At 43.8% G+C, this 22412-nt stretch overlaps 1 protein-coding gene across 6 annotated transcripts in view; it reads right to left on the bottom strand.

The window, feature by feature from the left end:
• ESYT2 (extended synaptotagmin 2) overlaps nucleotides 1–22412 on the bottom strand; it is a 181806-nt gene that overhangs the window by 91509 nt on the left and 67885 nt on the right. For all 6 annotated transcript variants that reach the window (XM_075922738.1, XM_075922735.1, XM_075922736.1 and 3 more), the window contains exons 5-6: nucleotides 12478–12550; nucleotides 11389–11478 (exon numbers count right to left, since the gene is read on the bottom strand). In XM_075922738.1, the coding sequence (XP_075778853.1) occupies nucleotides 11389–11478; nucleotides 12478–12550 (163 nt within the window). The remainder of the gene's footprint in view (nucleotides 1–11388; nucleotides 11479–12477; nucleotides 12551–22412) is intronic.

The raw sequence follows: 22412 nt of genomic DNA, 5'->3' as shown, positions 1-22412 counted from the left end.
CCCGCACCGAAGAGTCACTCGGCGCCGGCAAAGAGTGTGGTGCCCGAGCATCTGATGGTGCCGGGGGGCGACGCGGTGCTGGTGACGCAATCCATGCCGGAGGTTCGTTCGGTGCCGAGGTGGAAGTCGGTGCCCTAAGAGTGGTCTGTGCTGGGATCGCTTGTGGTGCTGCAGTCGTGGGCGGTGCAGAGGGTGTTCTCGGTGCCGTATGTGACGTCGGCGCCGGGGAAGGCTTCAGTGCCAACGATAGCTTAGGTGGCCGAATAGTTGCGGGCTGCGGCGCTGAAGTGCTGCGGCAGTGCTTCGCCTTAGAAGGGCCACACACGCCCGAGGTGCCCGGTTTGTCCTCCATGCTAACACGCGTCGGGGGAAGGGAACGAGAAGGCGATGGTCTTTTCTTCGCCTTCTTTGGAGATGGCTTGGATGAGGGAAGAGGGAGCGATACAGGAGTCGCCTCATCTTGTGGCTGTAATGCCCTATCGAAGAGGAGCATTTTGAGCCTCATGTTCCTGTCCTTCCTTGCTCTCGTGGTGAGTTTGGAGCAGTGAGCACACTACTGGGGTATGTGTCCCTCACCCAAACACCGGATGCAGAAAGTGTGCCCGTCGGAGGCAGGCATTGCTTCCCGGCATGAGCTGCACCTTTTAAAACCAGGAGAACCCGGCATGGTCGCCTCTGTCTTCCTCTGACAGGAGTCAAGGAAAAAAAACTATTTACGGATAACTTGTGAAGAAAATTTTTTTTTTAAAACTATAACGACTACGACTAATACTAACTAACTATAACAACAGGAAAGAACTAACTATGAACTATCTAACTAAATCCTGAAGTTTTTCCTCTCTCTCACTCTGACAGAGTCTGAGGAGAAAACGGTATTCCGTCCGTGGCCGAGGATGGTCAGGAGGAACTGGCGGGAGCCAGACCGTGTGAACACAAATGGCGCGAAAGAGCACGAGCCGCGCTTCACGCATGCACGGCCCGGCAGACTACGGCTACAAAAGTTCTCCAATCTGCGGCGCCGGGACAAGCCCAACACCTACAGTGGAGCACCCACAGGACACTGCTCGAAGAAGAAATGGATGTTTCTTGCAACAAGACTGGTACCAGTGGCAGAGGCTCCATTAGTCGTAGAATCATAGAATAATAGGACTGGAAGGGACCTCGAGAGGTCATCGAGTCCAGCCCCCCGCCCTCAAGGCAGGACCAAACTCCGTCTACACCTTCCCTGACAGATGTCTATCTAACCTGTTCTTAAATATCTCTAGAGAGGGAGATTCCACCACCTCCCTTGGCAATTTATTCCAATATTTGACCACCCTGACAGTTAGGAATTTTTTCCTAATGTCCAATCTAAACCTCCCCTGCTGCACTTTAAGACCATTACTCCTTGTCCTGTCCTCAGAAATCAAGAGGAACAAATTTTCTCCTTCCTCCTTGTGACACCCTTTTAGATATTTGAAAACCGCTATCATGTCCCCCCTTAATCTTCTTTTTTCCAAACTAAACAAGCCCAGTTCATGAAGCCTGGCTTCATAGGTCATGTTCTCTAAACCTTTAATCATTCTTGTCGCTCTTCTCTGTACCCTTTCCAATTTCTCCACATCTTTCTTGAAATGTGGCGCCCAGAACGGGACACAGTACTCCAGCTGAGGCCTAACTAGTGCAGAGTAGAGCGGCAGAATGACTTCACAAGTTTTGCTTACAACACACCTGTTGATACAACCTAGAATCATATTTGCTTTTTTTGCAACAGCATCACACTGTTGACTCATATTCAACTTGTGGTCCACTATGACCCCTTGATCCCTTTCCGCCATGCTCCTTCCTAGACAGTCGCTTCCCATCTTGTATGTGTGGAACTGACTGTTCCTTCCTAAGTGGAGCACTTTGCATTTCTCTTTATTAAACCTCATCCTCTTTACCTCTGACCATTTCTCTAACTTGCTAAGGTCATTTTGAATTATGTCCCTATCCTCCAAAGAAGTTGCAACCCCATCCAGTTTGGTATCATCTGCAAACTTAATAAGCGTACTCTCTATCCCAATATCTACATCATTGATGAAGATATTGAACAGTACGGGTCCCAAAACAGACCCTTGAGGAACTCCACTTGTTATCCCTTTCCAGCAGTATTTAGAACCGTTAACAACAACTCTCTCACTACGGTTATCCAGCCAATTATGCACCCACCTTATCGTGGCCCTATCTAAGTTATATTTGCCTAGTTTATCAATAAGAATATCATGCAAGACCATATCAAATGCCTTACTAAAGTCTAGGTATATGACATCCACCACTTCTCCCTTATCCACAAGGCTCGTTATCCTATCAAAGAAAGCTATCAGATTAGTTTGGCATGACTTGTTCTTCACAAACCCATGCTGGCTATTCCCTATCACTTTATTACCTTCCAAGTGTTTGCATATGATTTCCTTAATTACCTGCTCCATTATCTTCCCTGGGACAGATGTTAAACTGACCGGTCTATAGTTTCCTGGGTTGTTCTTATTCCCCTTTTTATAGATGGGCACAATATTTGCCCTTTTCCAGTCTTCTGGAATCTCCCCTGTCTGCCATGATTTTTCAAAAATCATAGCTAAAGGCTCAGATACCTCCTCTATCAGCTCCTTGAGTATCCAGGACCTGGTGACTTGCTGACATCTAACTTTCCTAAGTGATTTTTAACTTGTTCTTTGTGTACCCTATCTTCTAAACTTACCCTCTCTCTGCTTGTATTCACTACGTTAGGCACACCTCCAGACTTCTCGGTGAAGACCGAAACAAAGAAGTCATTGAGCATCTCCGCCATTTCCAAGTTTCCTGTTACTGCTTCTCCCTCCTCACTAAGCAGTGGGCCTACCCTGTCCTTGGTCTTCCTCTTGCTTTTAATGTATTTATAAAAGGTCTTCTTGTTTCCCTTTATGCCTGTAGCTAGTTTGATCTCATTTTGTGCCTTTGCCTTTCTAATCTTGCCCCTGCATTCCCGTGTTGCTTGCCTATATTCATCCTTTGTTAGTTGTCCTAGTTTCCATTTTTTATATGACTCCTTTTTTCTTTTGAGATCATGCAAGATCTCCTTGTTAAGCCAAGCTGGTCTTTTGCCATATTTTCTATCTTTCCTACACAGCGGAATTGTTTGCTTTTGGGCCCTTAACAACGTCCCTTTGAAATACTTCCAACTCTCCTCAGTTGTTTTTCCCTTCAGTCTTGCTTCCCATGGGACCTTACCTACAAGTTCCCTGAGCTTATCAAAATCTGCCTTCCTGAAATCCATTACCTCAATTGTGCTGGTCTCCCTTCTACCTTTCCTTTAGATCATGAACTCTATTATTTCATGATCACTGTCCCCTATACTGTCTTCCACTTTCAAGTTCTCAACTAGTTCCTCCCTATTTGTTAAAACCAAATCCAGAACAGCTTCACCTCTGGTAGCTTTTTCAACCTTTTGAAACAGAAAGTTGTCTCCAATGCAGTCCAGAAACTTATTGGATAGCCTGTGCCTGGCTGTGTTAGTTTCCCAACATATGTCTGGATAGTTGAAGTCCCCCATCACCACCAAATCTTGGGCTTTGGATAGTTTTGTTAATTGTTTAAAAAAGGCCTCATCCACCTCTTCCACCTGGCTAGGTGGCCTGTAGTAGACTCCTAGCATGATATCACCCTCGTTTTTTACCCCTTTTAGCTTAACCCAGAGACTCTCTACACAGCTATCTCCTACGTTCATCCCCACTTCAGTCCAAGTGTGTACATTTTTAATATACAAGGCAACCCCTCCTCCCTTTTTTCCCTGTCTGTCCTTCCTGAGCAAGCCGTACCCTTCCATACCAACATTTCAATCATGCGTCCCATTCCACCAGGTTTCTGTAATACCAATGATATCATAGTTGTTTTTATTGGTTAGCAATTCCAGTTCTTCCTGCTTATTACCCATACTTCTCGCATTTGTATATAGGCATCTAAGATACTGATTTGATCTTGCCTCCCTGTTGTGCCCTGACCCTCCTTTCTCCTTGCCATTATAGGAGACACATTAAACACATTAAATAAGTTTGGATACCATTGTTTCCTGAGCTATGCTGGTGCTGTGAAAACTACACTGTCCTTATTCTGTCTTAACTTGTTTATCATTTTCTGAATGTGGGGAAATGGATACAGGAAGTCCTAACCAGTATATTAGAAAGACACCTAATATTTAAGTCCCTTTTTCTGACTGCTCTCGTGCAAAATTTCTGACACTTCCTATCGTCATTGGATGCAAACCACTAAATTATCGGATTCCCCATAGTCTGAATGAGGATGAAATGAGTAACTACTTTGTCCTTCACAGACCATTCATATATCTGACATTTCAACCCACTCAGTTAATCTGCAGGTTTGTTTTATTCCCCAGCTAAATGGATTTCTATTGTGTAAACATTGTGTTCTAAACACCATTTCCAACGATTCTTTGCATCCATTTATAGTTTTAGGGAATGAGCTTCCCCTTGCTTATTCAGCTAACAGTACCATCATATCATCTGTTATTCTGTCTGACTTGAGGTAAAAGTGAATTAAGAGACAGTCTGATTGCTCTCCGCTGTAATATGTAGGTTCTTTTCTTTTGGTGATCAATATTCCCCAGCTAACTAATTGTTCTTCAAATGTGCTACTCAGCCCAAGTAGATGCATCAACAGTATTATTGATATCACATAGGAACCAAAAAGTGTACTCCTCATTACTTTTTGAGTACACATTAGTGATGTTAACACCTGCTGTGGGATTACTATTTTGTGATACACGCTGACTAAACCTGGTTTATAATTTATCACCAACCCGTGCTGAAAATCTATTCTCCTGAAGACATTGTTAGATGCCCAGAGACCTAGCAGATGGAGTAAAACAGTGGTCACCAACCAGCAGATCAGGATCTACTGGTAGATTTTGGAGCCTCTGACAGGAGATTCTGACTGCTTTGGCCAGGAAGCTCTCAAGCACTAGTACTTCAGTTGCCCCTCCACCCACTGTCCTGCTACTCCTGCCCTCTCCCTGGGAGCTGCCCTCATGAGAGCCTCCTGCTTGCTATGCAGAGTGTGGGAGGGAGAAGAGGGGGGCACTGATGTCAGGGTGTCCGTCCTCTGCCCACTCCTGTACCTCATCCCCACACAGAGAGAAGGGGATGGAGGCAGCTTGGCAATGCAAATCTTTGTCACACACAGGCTGTGTCTACACTGCACCCCTTTTCCGGAAAAGGGATGCAGATTAGACACATCGGAATAGCAAAATCCGCGGGGGATTTAAATATCCCCCGCGGTAGTTGCATTAACATGGCTGCCGCTTTTTTCCGGCTTGGGGATAAGCCGGAGAAAAGCGTCAGTCTAGACGTGATTCTCCGGAAAATAAGCCCCTTTCCGGAGGATCTTTTATTCCTACTTGAAAGTAGGAATAAAAGATCCTCCGGAAAGGGGCTTATTTTCCGGGGAGAATCACGTCTAGACTGACGCTTTTCTCCGGCTTATCCCCAAGCCGGAAAAAAGCGGCAGCCATGTTAATGCAACTACCGCGGGGGATATTTAAATCCCCCGCGGATTTTGCTATTCCGATGTGTCTAATCTGCATCCCTTTTCCGGAAAAGGGGTGCAGTGTAGACACAGCTACACTGTGTGTGTGTCTGTCATTCTCACAAACACACACTGTCCTTCACTCTCATCTCCCGACCCAACACATACATGGGGGGCTGCTGTTACTACTTTACTGCTTGCAAAGTGGGTTATTTTTGGTTTTTGACTGATTTGTGCATTTCATAATTTTCATTTCTCTCATGATTAAATTTAATTATTTCAGGAGTGAGTTCTAAAATGCCTAACCTGTCATGGCCGGAGCCATTATTCCTGTGGTAATTGCTGCTCCTGGACGTGGATGGCATGTCCCTGCAGCTCCTGAGAGAGGCAGAGCAGGGGGTCATCACATGCTGTCCTTATCTGCAGACACCTCTCCTGCAGTTCCCATTGATCAATATCCGGAAACCATGGCCAGTAGAAGCTGTGGGCTCAGTGCCTGTAGATGAGGAGCAGCACATGGTGCCATGGAGCCATTGCTGTACATGCCAGCTGCTTTCAGGAGTGGTGCAGGACCAGCGCAGGAGTAAGCCTGACTTAACCCCGCTGTTCCACCATCTGGAAGCCATCTCAGTTAAACAGTGACCAGCCAGAGCCCCTCCCACATTCTGAACCCCTTGACCCAAGAGCAGAGCCCAAACCCCAACCTTTACCCCAGGCTGGTGAAAGTGTGTGAGGATGGGAGAGGAAGGGGGATGGAGCAGGCGAGGCGTCAGATAAGGGTTGGAGCAAGGGCAGGGTCTCAGAGAAGGGTCAGGAAGGAAGTGTGGCAAGGGTATTTGGGTTTTAGGTAGATTTTACATTGCACTTAAATTGAAATAGTGATCTTGTGGTTAAAAAAACACTGGAGTTAAAAAAAAAACCAGACCTAGAGAAGGAGCTATATAGACATTTTTTATTTTTATACATCTCTCTTCTGGGAGAAAAGCTCTAGCCACAATTGAATTGAGTATGAGGATCCTCTGAGTTCGGCTTAGGAACAGCTTTTCCCAATCTCTTTGTTATCCCACTTTAGCAAATCAAGTACATATTTGACTTATATTTAATATGATTTTTCCGTGAATGCAAAGGGCTACAACCCTAATTCCTATATGCCTGAATATCTGGATTACCAGAGAAAGTTTCCTACATTGTGGTGCGGCAAAGGAACACTTTCCAGTGCACTTTCCCAGTATTGCAAAGATATAATGATGACTCAACTTCTCTGGCAAAGTTATGCAAGAACACATAATCTGTATTCATCAACAGGATGTTAAACTCAATGTAGTTCTCAATGCAAACAGGGATTGACATACTTAACAACATTAGATGGTCAGGGTTAACACATAGTTATACCTGAACTTTGGAAGTATTCATGTAGGCCTTTCCAACTTTAACCTATCCTAACCTACCCATGAATTAAAAGATGAAATTATACAGCTAAACTGCACAACATTATAAAGACTTTAATTGCTTTTACTTTTCTAAACATATACATTAATGTAATTCTAAAGAATATCCCATATTGCAATGATTCTCAGATTGTGGAACTCTTACAAATATTCCACTGAGCACCTCCGTAACAGAAGCTGATATACGTCCACTCTCTAAGTGAGAATAGTTTTACAAAATGAAGTACTATTAGGCGAGAGAACCCATTTTAATGTTTGACCCTGTCCTCTTGGACCTGTAAGTAATACTGTAGCCCAGTACAATTTAAAAAATAGTTTCCAGATTTTTTTGACCAATTCAGACATATCAAACAACCTCCCAACCCCATCCCCTTGCAAACTGCATGAGAGTTTTATGCCCAAGAAATATGCCCCAGGATAAACTTTCCAAAGTATCTAAATCCCTTATGTTCAGAGTTCAAAGGTATTTAGGTACTGCTGCACTCCGTGTTCGAGCACCAAAGGCTCATTTTCAAAAGGGCTTTAGGCACATAAGAGCCTAAATGCACTGTCGAAAGAGATTTAGGCTCCTAAGTTGTCAAACCCCTTTTGAAAACTGCATTTTGAGGCACCTGCAACACTAAATGCAACAACATCGAAAAACCTTTAAAAGTGTGGGCCTTAAGAACCCATCACTTAATCAATTTTGTAAATTCTACCCGATATTCAAATTTGCAACCATTACCAAAATTGAAGTGGCAGAAGACCAAGAGGACAGGATCAAACTGTAAAGAGGACTCTCCCTCCTAATAGTACTTCATTGTGTAAAAGTACACTTACTCAGAGAGCAAAAGTCCAATACTCGGAGAGCGGAAATAAACAGATACAAAATGGAAGGATATTACCTAGCAACTGCATCTTCTCTATGAAAAGCAAAGTTTATTTTTATCCTGTCTTCCTTCATTTTTAATATATATAAAACCAAATATTCTAGCTGCTGCAGAAAGGTGAGAGACTGGGAAAGAAATCTAAACTTAAGAAGCATTTCACCATAGGAAAGTTTGAGAATCATAAATTTACAGAATGACTATAAACTTCCTAGTTTAAAAAATCATAACTAACTCATTGGCAACATATTTTATTTTTGCCTACATTTAGGGTAGATGAGCTGAATGAAATTTTCAAAAAAAAAAAAAAGGTAAAATATGCAGTTAAATAAGCTCATGCATGAACTGTATAGACGGTAATACAAAAGAAACATTATGATTCCTAACTCAGTTATTACAGCTTCCCTTTCAATTCTTCAGTATTAAAGCACATCAGATATAAAAGAAAAATCTAGGTTCAAAACACAGGAACATTTTAAAAGATTTTCTTTGTTTAAAGATGCACATGCAAGCATATTTAATAAACTTGTTAGCCTCATCAACAAATCTAGTTTTTAAAATATTTTATTAGAAAGTATGAAGTGGGAATTCCCGCAGCTGAAAAAAAAACAACCACCCCCCAAAAAAGATTCAGGAAAGTGATAAAAGACTCTGGCAAACTCATTAGATAAGTATGTTCAGAATTATTAATTTAGCCAGCAATGCCTTATATAGTCATTAAAGTCAGCAAGCAGATGCTGCAGAGTTAGTGGAATTATTGTCGGTTACTTTAGACTGGAAAACATGAGAACAAAATCCATTTCTAGCTGCCAAACAATTCCTCCTCTCCCATAACAAATACAGTAAAGAAAAGCTTTTTCTTGGCTACCATCACTCAGTTTCTAAATGGTGGACAGAATTTTGTTCCAGGATTTCACTGCTATGTACTTAAAGGTATTTTGATCTTTCTGCAGAAGATTAAAGCACAAATATTAAAGAAGATACATTGGGAAAGAAATCTTGTCATGTTTTTGTTTTATTACTACTTGCTAATAAACCTGCTATATAAAACTTATTTTAAGAATTGATTACATTTTGGACAAATGCTATTCAGTATGGATGGAACTGGATCACTGGCTAAGTAAGTCTCAAGATATTGGCAGGATCTGACATTTTCAGGAATTTTATGGTTATTCAGAATATTTCTGATGTTCATATTCTAGTCTACTTGCAGTCCTTGCCAATTAAATCTAGACTCTAAAATTCATTTCAAAATCTAAGAGACTAGTCTAGACAAAGAGGAATGAACAGATGAATCTGAAAGTGGAAGGCAGCTTAGGTGAAAGTGATCATGAAATGACACTGTTCATGATTCTAAGGAACGATAGGAGAGAAAATAGCACAATAAAGATAATGGAGAAAAAGAAGGTAGACTTCAGCAAACCATTTTCAAGTACATAAAAGATTACAAGGAGGAGAGAGAAAAATTGTTCTTCTTAACCTCTGATGAGAGAACAAGACTTAATTTGTAGCAAGGGAAGTTAAGGTTGGACATTAGGAAAAAAACTTCCTGTCAAGATAGCTAACCACAAGAATAAATTGCTTAGAGAGGTTGTGGAATCTCCATCACTGGAGTTTTTTAAGAGCAGTTTAGATAAGCACCTGGTAGGAATGGTCTATTTAGATAATACTCTTAGTCCTGCTATGAGTGCAGGGGACTGGATTAGATAACATCTCGAGACCCCTTTCCAGTCCTATATTTCTAATTTTCCACGTCAATTCTATATCAAGAACATTGTTATATTGTGCTTCATTGTCTATCTGGCACCTTTCACAAGAACTAAATGGGCACAAATAGACATAGAAATTGGTGGGGGAATTTAGCCAAGTGAATCACAATTGCTAGATCTCAAGGCTCAAAAAATGTGCTATTCCAGCATTATATCGCTCATAAGGTGAGCAACACTTTTTAGGAAGAGATTTTACATTCTATTCAAGTCAGAAGGAAAAATGATGCAAGGGATAAATGGAGAGGCAGTTCTAGGCACAATAGTTTCAAGACAAAAAATAAAAACAGTGGCACTCCACATAGAGGCAATAAATCAAAAGTCTGTTTCCCAAAGTACTGGTTATCAAAACAGATATTTCTATTTTCAGGAAGAAAGATGACTGAAAAAATGGAGATGGAAGGACTTTGTAACAGAAAGAGATTCCATATTATTGCATTCTTCACCATCTGGAAGTTAAAATGTCTCAGTACATGCAGGAAAAACTCAAGGGCATGTCTACACAAACACTTACTGCACAGCAAGCTGGGGTTTAAATCTACAGTGCTCCAAAGTGTTATGCACTAGTTGCCAATGTGGACTCTGCGGATGCACACTTGCGTACTGCTGTTTCAAACCACAGTATATTAGGGTATGTCTACACTTGCACCCTAGTTTGAACTAGGGATGCAAATGCATGCATTCGAAATAGTCAATGAAGCGGGGATTTAAATATTCTGCGCTTCATTAGCAAGATCTCGCCAGCGCGCTAGTTCGAATCACAGCTGATTCAAACCAGGAAGTGCACGCCGGGACACGTTAGTTCGAACCAAACCCCCTCGTTCAAACTAACGTTACTTCTCATTTTTTGAAATGAAGAGATCTTGCTAAGAAGCGTGGAATGTTTAAATCCCCGCTTCAATGACTATTTCGAATGCCTGCATTTGCATCCCTAGTTCGAACTAGGGTAGACATACCCTAAGTGTGCATTAGGGAACACTAGTGTTCACCAGCACAGACCACACAAACAGTTAAAGTAGGTCATACTGTAGAATTAGACCCCAGCTTGGCCCCACAGTAAGCATTCAGGAAGACACATTCAAAATTCTGTTTGAATTCTATTTATCAGCAAAAATTTCTTGATTCCTCCTACCATTGAAGAGACAAAGTCAGCCCTGAATATTAAAAGGTTTGAAACAATTTTACGTAATATAAATGAACATTCCTGCTTTTTGAAAATATAGACTCTTGCTTGCCAAACATCTTTTTCATACATCAATACAATATATAAATTGGTTTCGGCTCCAAAAAATCAAAATAAATTTTTATTTTCATTGCTGTTTGTGAGGTAGAAAACCATCTTAAATAGACACACAAGTGCCTGGAGAAAGGGTAGATTTCTAAAATGTGACTGTACCAACAGTCTGATTTTGAACACAGAAATCAGATTTAAAAATATGTCAAAAATGTAACGAACAGGAAAGTTGTTATATAAATGCAATTATTCTAAGATCTCTGAAACTAATTTCACTATACATATAATTCCTAGGGGTTTGGTTGCTTTTTTTTAAAGCCCAGCCACTAAAGGCATTGCAACTTTTATTAGGCAAATAGTTAAATCTTCTAGGTAAATGCCCTGTCACAAGGTAAATCCTGAGAATTCTTGCAATGCATACAGTGTCCTCATGCTTCAGTCTCTTTTTTCATAAAAATCAGAATACTTTGCTTATTCCTATTAATGCACTAGCAAAGAGCAGAGCAATAATTTATATCTAGATTTTTTTTACTTACAGGTCTTCTAAGGAAAAAAATAGATAGCGCTCCAATTAAGGGCATGTCTCCAATCAATGGCTCTAGGATAACCCTCATAGTTCCATGAATCTGAAAAAAGGAAAAGGTAATTGATTCCTACCAATCTAGGTACTATATGTAGACTAAGTGCCCCAAGTGGTAAATATACACATAAAAGTACATTTTAAAAGTCTTTCATTATGGGTGAGTTTATACAAGTTCAGATGGTCTGATATTCCACTCAAATCTAACTAAGGTCCTTAACAGAGGTGAGTTTAGTGGTGCACGTCTTCTTGCAAGTCCTCTGAAAACAAAAGTATCCACCCTAAATAGTGATAAGTTACACTATCATACTTTTGATTTATGTGTAATTGATGCTAAATATCCTTGAATGCTACTTTACAGCACACAAATGATAAGTGTGGAAAATGTATTTGCTCATATGCCACAAACTGCTGCAACAGACATACATGGATAGCAGAGACACGAATAATATGAATCCTTATAAATATACCTTATGAACTAATTCATTCTTAAAAACTTATTTCTGCTGCACGCTGTTCTCAGCAGAACATACCATACATTTAACATTTACTTCCATATTTTCCAAATTAACTAGTAAGTTAAGAGTATGCTAATGTTCTTTAAGTTATTATGTAACAGGCATATGCTATGTAATTCAAAGCAAATAACAAAAGCAACATATTGAATTATATTTTGCATGTCAACTGGTTAATTGTATCATGACAAAGTAGAGATGTACGCAACTACTCAACTAGTTGAGTCACTATTCAAAAAGCCAGTTCCCCCAGTATCGTCTCCGTGGAGGGCAGGGAGGCAGAAGCCCAGCGGGGAAAATGGCACGAGTAGGTCCCAGACATAGCAGCTCTACTTTTTAAATGTAGTGAAAGCGTGGCATTTACTACATTTAGCAGAGCTGCAGCAACCCACCTTATTGACTAATCTAGTAGTCGATGGCAAGTCCATCAACTGATTAGCTTCTTAACTGCTATTTAACATCCCTATGACAGAGGTGAGAAAATTTGCAAAATTGTGGTTATGATTAAACAAAAGAAAACTGTACTTCACCTGTATACTTTTTACACCAGCTCTGCAGAAGTATCTCTTGATCTCCAAATCAATTTCACAATTACCAACAAAACTAAGGAAAAAACAGAAAAACTATAGTTTATACTGTATAAATATTTTACATTTCTAGACTCAATAACTGCAATGCATATTTAGTTGCTAAGTCCAATATTCTTTTCTCTATCGCACCAAACATTTCACATGAAACAGTTGTGCTTTTCAGAAACAATTATATTCTATATAAAATAACTATAATTTTAAAGCATTAAACATAAAATTCTACTCTGAAGATAGTGTGTAAAATCAGATGGAAAAGATGCACTCATCTTTAAACTACATATACAAGAGAAAGAAAGCAAAAAGTCACATTACTTCTGGAAAATAATGGAAGTATTTATTATGAAAACACACTTCTTTTTAGGGGCATGTGCTATATGACCAGTTTTCTCATTCATTGTACAGTGCTCTGAAGAAACAGTCAGACCTTGAGAAGTACCCTTGATTATTATAGGCAGAGCTAGTAGGGCTCTCTCATTAGTTATCTAACACTTAAAATTACATGATCCTGTTTACTTAAAATTTTGCCTAACTATTTGGGTTAAAATTTTGCATGTGGACTGTGATTCAGGCTCAATTGTTCAGGCAAACTTCAGCCAGAAGTATTCAGACATTTTCATAAATAAGGCAAGGGGGGGGAACTGTTTTGCACATGCTAACAATTTTTTTGTGACGTTTAAAAAACCTCTAGCTCAAGAAGATTCAGGAAAAAGACACAAAAATGATTAATGGAAAACACGCACTGTATAGCAATAGACTCAAAGTATTCAATCTGCTGCTTAATGAAGAGAAGGTTAATAATGGACTCTTCAATCTAGTGGAGAAATATGTAACAGGATTTAATGGGAGGAAGCTAAAGCTAGACAAATTCAGACTGAGAATAAGGTGCACATTTTTAATGGTGAGAGTAATTAACCATTTGGGCAATTTACCCAGGATCACTGTGAATTCTTCATCATTGACAAATTTTAAATCCAGATTGGATGATTGGGGAGCCTATACAGGAAGGATGGGCTCCACGTAAACCAGGGTGGAACCAGATTGCTGGCACTAAACATTAAAAAGGCCGTAGAGCAGTTTTTAAACTAAGAGATGGGGGAAAGCCGATTGGTGCGGAGATGCACGTAAATCGGAGGGAGACTTCTCTTAGAGGAGAATCCATTGATAGAGATTCCCTAAGCTGTAGTCAGAAAGAGAGGAGGGGAGAAGGCAAACCATGGGCCAGAGCAGACAAACAACTGCATATAACGGTATGCAATGCATCAGGGAAGGGCAGACAAATAACCAATGGCAAATTTCTAAAGTGCTTGTACACAAATGCTAGGAGTCTGACTAATAAGATGGGTGAACTAGAGTACCTCGTATTAAATGAGGAGATTGACATAATAGGCATCACTGAAACCTGGTGGAATGAGGAAAATCTGTGGGACACAATCATACCGGGATATAAAATATATCGAAAGGATAGAGCAGGCCAGGTGGGTGGCAGAGTGGCACAGTATGTGAAAGATAATGTAGAATCAAATGAAATAAAAATATTAAGTGAATCAACATGTTCAATAGAATCGCTATGGATAGGAATTCCATGCTCCAATAATAAGAAATTAGCCGTAGGAATATATTACCGACCACCTGACCAGGACAGCGATACTGACATTGAAATGCTGAGGGAGATTAGAGAGGCTACCAAAATAAAGAACTCTATAATAATGGGGGATTTTAATTACCCCCATGTTGACTGGATACATGTCACCTCAGGAAGAGAAGCGGAGATAAAATTTCTCAATGGCTTAAATGACTGCTTCTTGGAGCAGCAAGTGCAGGAACCCACAAGGAGAGAGGCAATTCTCGATTTAGTCCTGAGTGGAGTGCAGGATCAGGTCCAGGATATAACCGTTACCAGACCGCTTGGAAACAGTGACCATAATATAATAACATTCAACATTCCTGTGGTGGGAAGAACACCTCAGCAGTCCAGCACCCTGGCATTTAATTTCAAAAGGGGAATTACACAAAAATCAGGAGGTTAGTTAAATAGAAATTAAAAGGCACAGTGACTAGAGTCAAATCCCTGAAAGCTGCATGGAAATTTTTTAAGACACCATAATAGAGGCCCAACTTAAAGATATACCCCTGTGGCGGGGTAGCCCCGCCCCTCCTGAGAGCCGCCGGCACGCCGCGGAGAGGGGGGGAGGACTCAACCCCCGGGACGGCACAGCCCGCCGCCTGCGGCTCCAGCGCAGGGAAGCCGGCGCCCCGGCCGGGGAACGAGCCGGGGCGGGCGGGGGCGAGGGAAGCCGCCGCGGCACAGACTGCCGCGCACGGGGCAGGAACGGGGGAACCGGCACCCCGGCCGGGTGACGAGCCGGGGCCGGCAGTTAGCGCCAGAGGGGGACGAGGGCGGGGTGACGTCAGGGGGACGTCACACGACGCTCGACCCTGGGAGGGGCCGCAGGCAGACGAAGGCACTGACGTCATCTGCCTGCGACCGGCGGCCCATTCAAAAGCGGCCGGGAGCCAGGCAAAGGGGGAGGACGCCGAGGAGACGTTTCACCTGCAAGGTCCAGCGAGTGTAAGCTGGTGTTGGAGGCCCTGGGTGGGGGCCGAGGGAACACCGAGGTGAACCGATTGGTTCCAGGGGGAAGAAGTGGCCCAGGGCAGGGACGCGGACCCTGAGAGCAGGGGAGTTTAGGGGTCTCGACCCCCCCTGTTAGGTGGGGAGTCTTTCCCTTACCTTAGGGCCCTGGGCTGGGGTCCGGAGCGAGGGCGGGCCCGGACCCCCTTCCCCCAACCGCCGCGGGGCGCGCACCGAGTAAGTTGCGTGGAGTGGTAAACAACGCTTTGGTGACTGAGGGGGCAGACGTAAGCCCCCCCGGGGGGTCAATCCCCTACAACCCCAAATTTAAAAAAACATAGCAAGAGACCTAAAAAAGAGTCACCGTGGCTTAACCACCATGTAAAAGAAGCAGTGAGGGACAAAAAGGTATCTTTTAAGAAGCGGAAGTCCAATCCTAGTGAGATAAATAGAAAAGAACATAAACACTGTCAAATCAAGTGTAAAAATGTAATAAGAAAAGCAAAAAAAGATTTTGAGGAACAGCTAGCCAAAAACTCAAAAAAAAATAACAAAATGTTTTTTAAGTACATTAGAAGCAGGAAGCCTGCTAAAAAACCTGTGGGTCCCCTAGATGATCGAGCTATAAAAGGAGCAATCAAGGACGATAAAGCCATTGCGGAGAAACTAAATGATTTCTTCGCTTCGGTCTTCACGGCTGAGGACGTTGGGGAGATTCCCGAATCTGCACCGTCCTTTGTGGGTGATGAATCTGAGGAACTGTCCCGGATTAAAGTGTCATTAGAGGAGGTTTTAGAACAAATAGAAAAACTTAATGTTAAATCTCCAGGACCGGATGGCATTCATCCAAGGGTTCTAAAAGAACTAAAATGGGAAATTGCTGAGCTATTATCTGTGGTTTGTAACCTATCCTTTAAATCGGCTTCCGTACCTAATGACTGGAAGGTAGCCAACGTGACACCAATATTTTAAAAGGGCTCTAGAGGCAATCCTGGCAATTACAGACTGGTAAGTCTAACTTCAGTACAGGGCAAATTAGTCGAAACAATAGTAAAGAATAAAATTGTGAAGCATGTAGAAAAACATAATTTATTGGACAAAAGTCAACATGGTTTCTGTAAAGGGAAATCCTGTCTTACTAATCTGTTAGAGTTCTTTGAAGGGGTTAACAAACATGCGGACAAGGGGGATCCAGTAGATATAGTATACTTGGATTTTCAGAAAGCCTTTGACAAGGTCCCTCACCAAAGGCTCTTGTGTAAATTACATGGCCATGGGATAAGAGGGAAGGTCCTTTCTTGGACTGAGAACTGGTTAAAAGACAGGAAACAAAGGGTAGGAATAAATGGTAAATTTTCAGATTGGAGAGGGGTAACTAGTGGTGTACCCCAAGGGTCAGTCCTGGGACCAATCCTTTTCAACTTATTCATAAATGATCTGGAGAAAGGGGTAAGCAGTGACGTAGTAAAGTTTGCAGATGATACAAAACTGTTTAGGATAGTCAAGACAGAAGCAGACTGTGAGGGACTCCAAGAAGATCTCATCAAACTGAGTGATTGGGCAACAAAATGGCAAATGAAATTTAATGTGGATAAGTGTAAGCAATGCACATTGGGAAAAATAACCCCAACTATACATACAGTATGATGGGGGCTAATTTGGCTAAGACAAATCAGGAAAGAGATCTTGGAGTTATCGTGGACAGTTCTCTGAAAACTTCCACACTGTGTGCAGCGGCGGTCAAAAAGGCAAATAGGATGCTAGGAATTATTAAGAAAGGGATAGAAAATAAGACCCAGAATATCTTACTGCCCCTGTATAAAACTATGGTACGCCCACATCTTGAATACTGTGTATAGATGTGGTCTCCTCACCTCAAAAAAGATATTTTGGCCTTGGAAAGGGTTCAGAAAAGGGCAACTAAAATGATTAGGGGTTTGGAACGGGTCCCATATGAGGAGAGGTTAAAGCGACTGGGACTTTTCAGTTTAGAAAAGAGGAGACTGAGGGGGAATATGATAGAGGTCTATAAAAACTTGAGTGGTGTGGAGAGGGCTAATAAAGTTATTTATTAGTTCCCTAAATAGAAGAACTAGAGGACACCAAATGAAATTAATGGGTAGCAGGTTTAAAACTAATAAAAGAAAGTTCTTCTTCACACAGCGTGTAGTCAACCTGTGGAACTCCTTGCCAGAGGAGGCTGTGAAGGCTAGGACTATAATAGAGTTTAAAGAGAAGCTAGATAATTTCATGGAGGTTAGGTCCATAAAAGGCTATTAACCAGGGGATAAAATGGTGTCCTTGGCCTCTGTTTGTCAGAGGCTGGAGAGGGATGGAAGGAGACAAATCGCTTGATCATTGTCTTCGGTCCACCCTCTCTGGGGCACCTGCTGCTGGCCACTGTCGGTAGACAGGATACTGGGCTAGATGGACCTTTGGTCTGACCCAGTACGGCCGTTCTTATGTTCTTATGTTCTTCTAAGAGATATGCTAAGTTTGGGGGAAGCTGTAAAGCGTGTGCTATACTGAAGGTCAGACTAGACAATCACAATGATTTCTGTGACCTTAAAATTTATGACTCCCTCATGTTACGCATTAAGGACTTGAATACCCTGGAAGGTATATCTTTCAATCCAGATATACCAAAGATGAATGCTTTTTGATAAAAAAAATCAGTTCACACATGCCCCATAGAGACATCACTCATTTTAGTAGCTAAAGCCCCTGATAATTCCATCCCCACTATGTTCACTGCAGCCCAGGCCTGAGCAGGACTTTCCCTGCAATTACAGTAGTTGTGAGCCATGATGGATTGCCTCTCCTGTCCTCTCAATGACTTCTATAAGGCCCAGGCACCATGGAGGACAAAGCTAACTGTTGCAAATAAAGATGGGCCAAGAGCTGGATCTTCAGCAGGGGAGGAGAGGGTAGATTGGGACAAGGAACAGGTGTGAAAGAAGGGGAGAACTGAGCCTACAACTGCAAGCCAAGGAAGGAGGAAACACATGGCTGGCTAAAGAGACTAGATAAGAAGCCAGGAAAGGAAAAGGAAAGCACAGGTAGGAGGGACTGGGATTCAGTGCAAGGCTGTAACTGAATGGGCAAAAAAGAATGGAACAAGGATGCGGCAGGAGGGGGGATGCCGAGACTGGACAAAGAGCTCAGGAAGAGAGGGATGTAAAGGGGGGAGAAAGGCAGACTGGATGTAGACCTAGGGGAAAGAGTATGGACTTGTAACCAGTTGGACACGACCCCCCTCCCTCCTCCTAACTGGGTGTCTAGCTGACCAGACATACTCCTCTGCTTTTCCCTTCTTCCCTGACCTTGGCTTTCTTAGTTATATTTTGTTAACATACCAAAGGCATGATAAAAAGCTTATCTATAGTTTCTTGTACCCAAGGCCATGAGGCTCCATTTTGCTTAGAAACCATATTCCTTATGAATATGTATGTAACCTGTGCAATGTGTGAGAGGTGTGAATGAGAAATACCCAACCAAAAAGGCAGCTTAGGATCCGTGACCTTTTAAACCCTTCGAGCAGATAAATTAACTGAGAAGCAGCCAGAAATCCCTCTTCTCCCCCTTCTCCCCCGGACAAAAAGTAACATCACAGCAGAAACCTGGGACTAGCCTGGAGGAAATAAAACCTCCTACAGATCCGAAGGTATCTCCCAAGGAACATCATGGTTGAGTCTCCAGGAAGCTCACTCCTGCCCAGCACTCCAGCCACTAGCAAAATCAAAAGGAATCTACACCACACTTGCAGCCTGCCTCCCAACTGTCAGCATGAATGTGATGTATGTATGAGAGTATCACTTTACTCTTACTGTGTCAATAACCCCAAAAGCAATACTGCTCCAGCCCACCTTTTGTCCATGTTTGTTCCTCAGAAGGCCTGAGTCAGGGCCGGCCTTAGGCCGACTCACCCGATTCCCCCGAATGGGGCCCCGCGTCCTGAACCCAGAAGTGTGCTGGGCGCCATGGGAGGCGCGTTAATATTCAGAGCCGGGGCCCTGCTCCAGCAATATGTGGAGCTGGGTCTCTCCCCCTGCTCTGCCTGGAGCGAGCCCCAGACCCTCCCCACCGGTCCTCCCTGCACGTCCTCTCACCCTGCCCCCAGAGCGTCCCCGGTGGCCCCGGACCATCCCTGCTGTGCATGGCTCTCAGTGCGGCTCCCCCTCGCCGGTGCGCGCTGCTGCTGCCATGCACGGCGTTTGCAGGTGAGCAGGGAGGACACCCGAGCGTGACGTGACGTCACGGCCCGGGACTTTAAAACTCCTTGGAGGCATGTTGCGTTGCGTGGCCTAGCTCCGGGTTCGGAGTTCGGGGCCCGAGCGCAGACTCCAGCCCCACAAAGTGGAAGGCAGAAGGTAGGGGCGGGGGAAAACTATGGGGAAAGGGCTTGTGCAGAGGGGGGAGGAGGGAGAGAAAGGGGCTTGTGTGGAGGGGGAGGTGGAAGAAAGAGGAAGGCACCAAGAGACAGGGTGGAGGAGAGACAAATGCCAGGGGGCCAAGTGCAGACAATGAGGAAAAGGGCAGGAGAGGAGGTGTCAGCGGGAGGGGGGACAGGGTGATGCTGGGAAAGGAGAGGAGAGGGGAAGGGCACTGAGGGCTAGAGGGGGGAAGGAGGGTGCTGGGAGAAAGCGTGAAAGAAGGGGTGGGCACGAGAAAGGTGGGCATGGAGAAAGCCATGTGTGAGGGCACAGAGGGGCAGGAGGGGAATGGGACAGAGAATGGTGAGGGGGTGAACATCAGGGAAAAAGAGGGCAAAGGGGGCAGGGGCAGTAAGGGAAGGGGGAGGCACCAGGAGGGTGCAGGGCTAAGGGAAGGTGCAGGTGCGAGGGGATTTTGGGGTGAAGAGGAAGGGCAGACACCTGCAGGGGAGGGACCAGCACCAGAGGAGAGAGGCAGGGCAGGTGTGTAGAGGGAGATGTTGGAAGAGGGGATGAGGAGGGGTAGCTCATATGATCAGAGTGGGGCTACTGGAGGAGTGGGCACAGGGGGGAGAGAAGGGCTGGCAGATGGGGGCAGGTCTCAGGAGGGCTGAGGGCAGTGAGAAGGGCAGGAGTCAGGACAGCATAGGAGGGTGAGGAGTTGGGGGGCAGCAGGCACCAGAGGAGCTGATGGAGCAAGGGGAGAAGACATGGCAGCAGAGAGAAAAGGTAAAGGTTTATAAAATATTTATTAATAACTTGGGTGCCACAATGGCACATCCAAACAAGCCACATGAACCTGTTAGAAAAGAGCGTAGCTCTTGCGCAAGACACCCTCTCTTACCACGCCATACTGTAAATTTCCTTGCGCAAGAGCAGGCGGGAAGTGTGGCTGCTTTGTGGGTTCTTGCACAAGAACGGCTGTACTTGCGCAAGAAGACGTGAGTGTAGACGTGAGTGTTCCCTTAGAGGGAACACTTCCCGCAGTCTCTCTGCCCCCGAGTTAATGTCACAAACATCGGGTTAATGCAATTGCAGGATAGTTGCATGAGGGGGGTTTGGTGGGGGCCAAACTAATCCCTGTTGGTAGGAGGATGGTGGGAAAAGTCCTTCGAGAGGGGTGACATGACACCTTTTACTTCTGGTCATGTGTCCATCTTGCCCAGAGCGTTTTATCTCCAGAGGCCTGGTAAACGGGGGAATTAGGGTGTGGCTAATGGGGGTCGGGGCGTGGTTAATGGGGCACCACCAAAAATTATACACGGGAGGTGTGAGTTTAGTGCAGGGTTTTCCTGTGCCACGGGTGCGTGTGTGTGTTGGCGGGGGATTTTTTTGTGCCATTTTTTTTTCCTCAACCAAAATTGCTGTGGGACCCTGTCGAAATTGTTCGAATTGGGCCCCGCACTTCCTAAAGCTGGCCCTGGCGTGAGGAAGTGCAACAGACTGGCTGGACAAGGAGACTGGAACGAGACTGGGGCTGGTTAGATGAGAAAAGGACTGGAGCAAGGAGCTAGGGGTAGGGAAGTGACAGGAATGGATATGGGACAGGTTGGAGGGAGTTGAGGCAGAAGGGGGTTACACGTGGGAGGGAATGAGAAGAAGTTGTGCCCACTTGGATTCCATTCCTGTGTCTCGCCTTTCCTCTTACATCAGCATATAACTGAAACCCACTGGCAAAGGTTATGTGATGCATCTAAAAGTTCCAATATTGATGATGAGCTATTTGGGTATCAATATGCTGCCACAAATATAGATGTATTTTTAGTTTGCTTTCTTAAAAATCTAGGAAGACAGAGACACAAAAGTACTGGAAAAGAATATTAGGCTGGAAATTCAAACAATCAAAAGTTAGAAAATGCCAGATTTAAGACTGTGCAACCTGAATTTGGCCACCTCATGCATATGCATTACAATATAGTTTTTAATTACACGATCACTTACTATTTTTCCAGAGAACTACTGCCTCATTCACGCAAAGAATGGACTGTGCTCACTTCATGGTTAGTTGTTCATGGAACAATGAACTGAAAACAAAATACTGAAGGCCTTATTTACTATACACTATTAAACCCCTTTTTAAAAGACAGAATTATTGATTTCCTCATGAGCTTTCTGATGGTTCTCTTCATTATTGTATTGGAGTGTTGCACACAGTAGTGAATTTATTTTCACTACACCTCTTTGGTACTACTAACAGTATTATGCAGATGGGAAGCTGAGGCACAGAGATGGTAAGGTCAAAAGTATCCATTAATTTTGGATGCTCAATATGAGTCATTTAGGTCTTGATTTTTCAGAGTTAGCCGCAGCAGTTACTACAAGGGGACACAAAGCCAGGTAAGCATCCTCCTTCATGTCCAGACCCCCACACCCTAATCTCCTTCACTCAAATCTCCTCCTACCAAGACCCCGCACTCCCAGCTTTCTCTGACATTCTCCCTCCTAGCCAGGCACCCTATCCTCATCCTGCTCCTGCATGCTCCCCGCTCCCCCGCCTGGCCAGACACCTACCCCCACCCTGCTCCTGCATCCACCGTTGCTCCTGCACCCTCTCTCCTGGCCACACACTGCACCCTCCCTTGCTGCTGCTCCCTCCACCTAGCCAGACACCCTACTCCCAGCCTGCTTCTGCACTCCACTACCCTACCAGATCCTGCACACCATCCTTATCCTACTTGCTGGAATCCCTGTCTCACATAGAAAATCCCTCATTTTTGTCCCTACCCCAGAGCCTACACAAGTCCATAAAATCCACCAACTCTGGAACCCCAGAAAAGTGCATTTGGCGGCCTATGGGAAAACTTGAAGCTAAGTCCTCCCAGTCCCTTCCCCTCATCCCATGAGGCTGGAGCACCAGACCAGTGAGGTGT

Source organism: Pelodiscus sinensis, chromosome 2 (genome assembly GCF_049634645.1).
Source record: "Pelodiscus sinensis isolate JC-2024 chromosome 2, ASM4963464v1, whole genome shotgun sequence".
In the NCBI taxonomy this organism is placed as follows: Eukaryota; Metazoa; Chordata; order Testudines; family Trionychidae; genus Pelodiscus; species Pelodiscus sinensis.
This window is presented reverse-complemented; position numbering and strand designations above follow the sequence as displayed.